The 4,055-nt window shown below is 37.7% G+C and overlaps 1 protein-coding gene across 1 annotated transcript; it reads left to right on the forward strand.

Annotated features, from left to right (window-relative positions):
• On the forward strand, positions 273 to 2,105 carry LOC109228348 (trans-resveratrol di-O-methyltransferase-like). Its single transcript, XM_019393499.1, has 2 exons — positions 273 to 1,046; positions 1,698 to 2,105. The coding sequence occupies exons 1-2, from the start codon at positions 273 to 275 to the stop codon at positions 2,007 to 2,009; spliced, it is 1,086 nt and encodes a 361-aa protein (XP_019249044.1). The 3' UTR covers positions 2,010 to 2,105.

Raw genomic sequence — 4,055 nt, forward strand, 5'->3', positions numbered from 1 at the left:
AGGGAGTATTATATTGGTAATGTAAGGTTGGTAAGCTCCATGTAAATCTAAATCAACCTAATCCTAGACTCCTACAGCCAGCAGCATTAATTTCCAAACTGCATAAGCAAAGCCACTCTTGGGACGTGCCCAATTAAATTAATTAAAGTAATAATCTGTAGATAAAGTAAAGCAAATTCTTTATACACTGAGTGACGGTGTACATTACTTATACTTCTATATAAATTGGTAATGAAGCTTAATTAGTTGACACAATTAGGCTGCAAGCTCCAATGGCAAAGAAGGAGAACAATCGCGCTGATCATGAGCAGCTCCTACAAGCTGAAGCTCAAACATGGGACTGCATTTTGAGTTTCGTGCGTCCTTATTGTATAACATGTGCAGTTGAACTAGGAATTCCTGATATTCTTCACAAAAATGGCATTATGACAATTTCTGACCTTGTTGCGTCTCTACCTAATCTGAACCCTTCTAAAATTTCCTTTCTCCCCATTTTAATGCGAATTTTAGTTCATTCTGGCCTTCTTCATTACCAAAAAGAAGTAGATGGCTATTCAGTCACAAGTGCTGGCTCTCTTCTCGTAGAAAATGAACCTTTTAGCAAGAGGTCAAATTTCCTTTTTAGCCAAAATCCTATTGCGTTAAAGCCATTTTTTTCCTTGAGCCATTGGTTACAAGATGATCTTCCCACTGCCTTTGACACAACGTACGGGAAATCCATGTGGGATTATTGCGCTGAAGAGCCAAAATTTGGTCATATTTTTAACGATGCAATGGCTAGTGATTCTAAATTGATATCCCATTTATTGATTAATTCTGAGCAGTGTAAGCATGTTTTTGAGGGTTTAACGTCGTTGGTAGATGTTGGAGGTGGCACTGGAACTGTGGCTATGGCTATAGCTAATGCTTTTCCAAGATTGAATTGCATTGTGCTTGATCTCCCTCATGTCATTGGTGACCGAAAGGGAATAACGACTGGGAACTTGGAGTTTGTTGCTGGGAGTATGTTTGATAGCATTCCTTATGCTAATGCAATCTTACTCAAGGTATATGTTACTTTACTTTTCCTAATTTAATCATTTTTCAGGTTCCTTCCGGGATATCCAATAAATTTAGAACGATACAGAGAAAATTAGCATGACCAATGCGCAAGGATATGACACACACAAAAATAATCGAATTTTTAAATAAAAAAAAAAATCATTTTTCAGCGTTAATTTTACTGAACTTTACATGGACTATAATAAATGAAGTCACAAAATAATTTCTTTAAAGTTAAAGTAATTAAAGTTATACTCACTATGATAGCAAAGTCACAGAAAATATTACCCTATTAATTAAAGTTTAATGACTTTATAATTATTATAGTGGGTAGTGTTCAATCACTCTAATATAACCAAAAAATAACACTAATTCTGTGGTTATAAAGAGTAACTATACCCCTATAAGTGAAATCGTTGTGAATATGGTTAGTAACAATATTCCCTTGAGATATTACTGTAAAGTTTAATCGAAAATATTCCTATACTATAATTACTTATATTTCTTTAGCATACGGCCTTTCCATTAATCTCCAAGCGTAAGGGTAAGGCTACGTACATCCTACCCTCCTCAGACCGCACTTGTAGAAATCCACTGAATTGTTATTGTTGTTGCATAATTACTGATATATAGCTGTAACTCCATGGGTAAAACAGTTTATATTGCACAACTGGAGTGACGAAGACTGTGTGAAGTTACTGAGGAAATGCAGAGAATCAATTCCAAGTAAAGAGAAGGGAGGGAAAGTGATAGTCATAGACATAGTAATGGAGGATTACTCGAGCAATAATATTAATGAGCAGCTTGTTCAAGTACAGCATTTAATGGACGTTGTCATGAGGATTACTCACGGTGCCAAAGAGAGAACTAAGACGGAATGGGAAAAGCTTTTCCTAGATGCTGGTTTTAGTGAATATAAAATAACAGCCAATCTTGGCTTCAGGTCTCTAATTGAAATCTATCCTTAGACAGCATGGTTTATGGATCATATCTTTAATTAACAAAATAAAATGAATCTTTGTCGCAGTTGCTTGACAGTCCATTGTTTCTTAATTATAAGTTGATTTTATGGGTGTATTTGGTTTGATAGAAGCACACTTTTCGGAATTGTGTATTTTCATTGTTGTGGGTGTGTTTTTATTGATTCAGCAATGTATTTCTACAGCTAATGTCGAAAGGCTTAAATTTGTCTCAATAAAATTAGAAATTGTTGTTCCATTATCACCTAATTTGACCCAAAATTTAGATCTAGATTTAAATATTAGATTTTTCTAATAGAATTGAATTAATTAATCTTAGCCAATATTAATATCCAAAAGATTGTTCAATTGATTTCGTGGCAAAATGTCACAAGTTCCATTTAAATAGCAATAAATGTGTAATATGGACAGTATTCAATGGCCCAAGAACAAAGAGAATAACATTAGATAGTAATAAATAATATATAATGGTATTTGTGTAAATAAATGCAAGTGAGGTAACCGAAAATGGGTGAGATTCTGTGATATTCATCCTAACAATGATTAATGATTGATGAGCCTTTGAATATTCGTATTCTTCTTGGATCCTGGGAGAAAAGTTAGACAAAGATTTGAAGAAAATGTGTATATTATATCGTATGTAATAAAGCAACAATCTTAAGAGAATTGTCAATATTTTGTTCTTTACAATGAGTGTCCAATCCCCCCTCTACAGCCACATATCTTTTCTCTTTATAAGGGCACGTTTGCCACAAAAACCCTAATAGTACAGATCGGAGGAATATTCACTTGAATAGTCTTATCATTAAAACTAGTGGTTACTGTCCTTCTAAAGGGAGTGTCCGTCCTTGTTCCTCTGTTGAGTCAGCTCGACCTCGTCTTCGTCCTTCGTCAGATCACTTCGACCTCGCCTTCGTCCTTTGTTGGGAACACATTGATGACACGTGGCGGCTTTCGAAGGCTCTCTTAGTATTAACTCGACCCACATATAATTAGGATAATTTTAGCCTATACACTTATCACTAACAGAGCTCCAGCATGATAGAATGAAAAATCATGTCTAAGTTTTTCCGAGGAAACATATCTATATTTGCTCATTTAACGTATGACAAACTATCATTCATTAGGAAATTAAGGGCAAAACATGAAATTCTTTTAGACATACTAATAAGATTGACCAAATATCAATAAAAGGCAAATTTTATTGATAGTCCCCAAGGCATTCAGCTGCTTGGATCGCCTTGGGTAGGGTATCTACCTTTTGCTTTGCAGTTCCATACGGGCATAAGATTTCAATGTGAAGAGTTTGATGTCACGTATGTTTAACATGAGCGCGGAGAATTCCCGCACGTAGTCCCGCACTGATTTGGTCTGGCGGTGCTCCTGTAGCTTTCTCCTTGCGTTGTATTCAACATTTTCGGGGAAAAACTATAGGCGTATGGCTGCCTTCAGTTCTGCCCATGTCCCGAGAGCATCTTCACCGGCCCTGATGGCTTCGTACTTCACCCGCCACCAGAGTTTAGCATCACCCTGAAGATACATGGCAGCAGTTGCTACCTTCTTAGCTTCTTCTAGGCCCCCAACAGCATCGAAGTACTGTTCGATGTCAAAGATGAAGTTTTCCACTTCCTTGGCATTCCTAGCTCCACTGTATGGCTTTGGCTCAGGAATTTTCAGTTTTTGTGTCGCGGAAGCGGGGTTCATAGCGCCACCGATTTGGTTTCCACCTCCTCGAAGCAGGCCCTATAAAGCAGCATTGACAACATTGAGCTGGTTTGTCAAGTTGTCAATAGTTTGTTACATGGCAGTCACCCTGTCTGCCTCTTGTGCCCTGTAGGCTAAATCCTCGACACGCTCCTATTGGAGTCCCTCGAATTTGCCAAAAATTTCGGCTACCTCTGTGGCTGCTGTTTGCCGGTCTCCCTCGGAGTCGCGACTGATGTTTTCTATGTCAACTTCGGCCTGGAGCACTTTGCGGTCCAGGTCGTCCAACCTTTGCACTAGGCTGGTTCTTAGTTCAGGCACCGTATCCAC

Source organism: Nicotiana attenuata, chromosome 6, assembly GCF_001879085.1.
Source record: "Nicotiana attenuata strain UT chromosome 6, NIATTr2, whole genome shotgun sequence".
NCBI classification, from domain to species: domain Eukaryota; kingdom Viridiplantae; phylum Streptophyta; class Magnoliopsida; order Solanales; family Solanaceae; genus Nicotiana; species Nicotiana attenuata.

Coding starts and splice junctions, on each gene's coding strand:
- LOC109228348 (XM_019393499.1), top strand. CDS start 273: ATGGCAAAGAAGGAGAACAATCGCGCTGATCATGAGCAGCTCCTACAA. Junction 1,047..1,697: donor CTAATGCAATCTTACTCAAG/GTATATGTTACT, acceptor TGGGTAAAACAG/TTTATATTGCACAACTGGAG.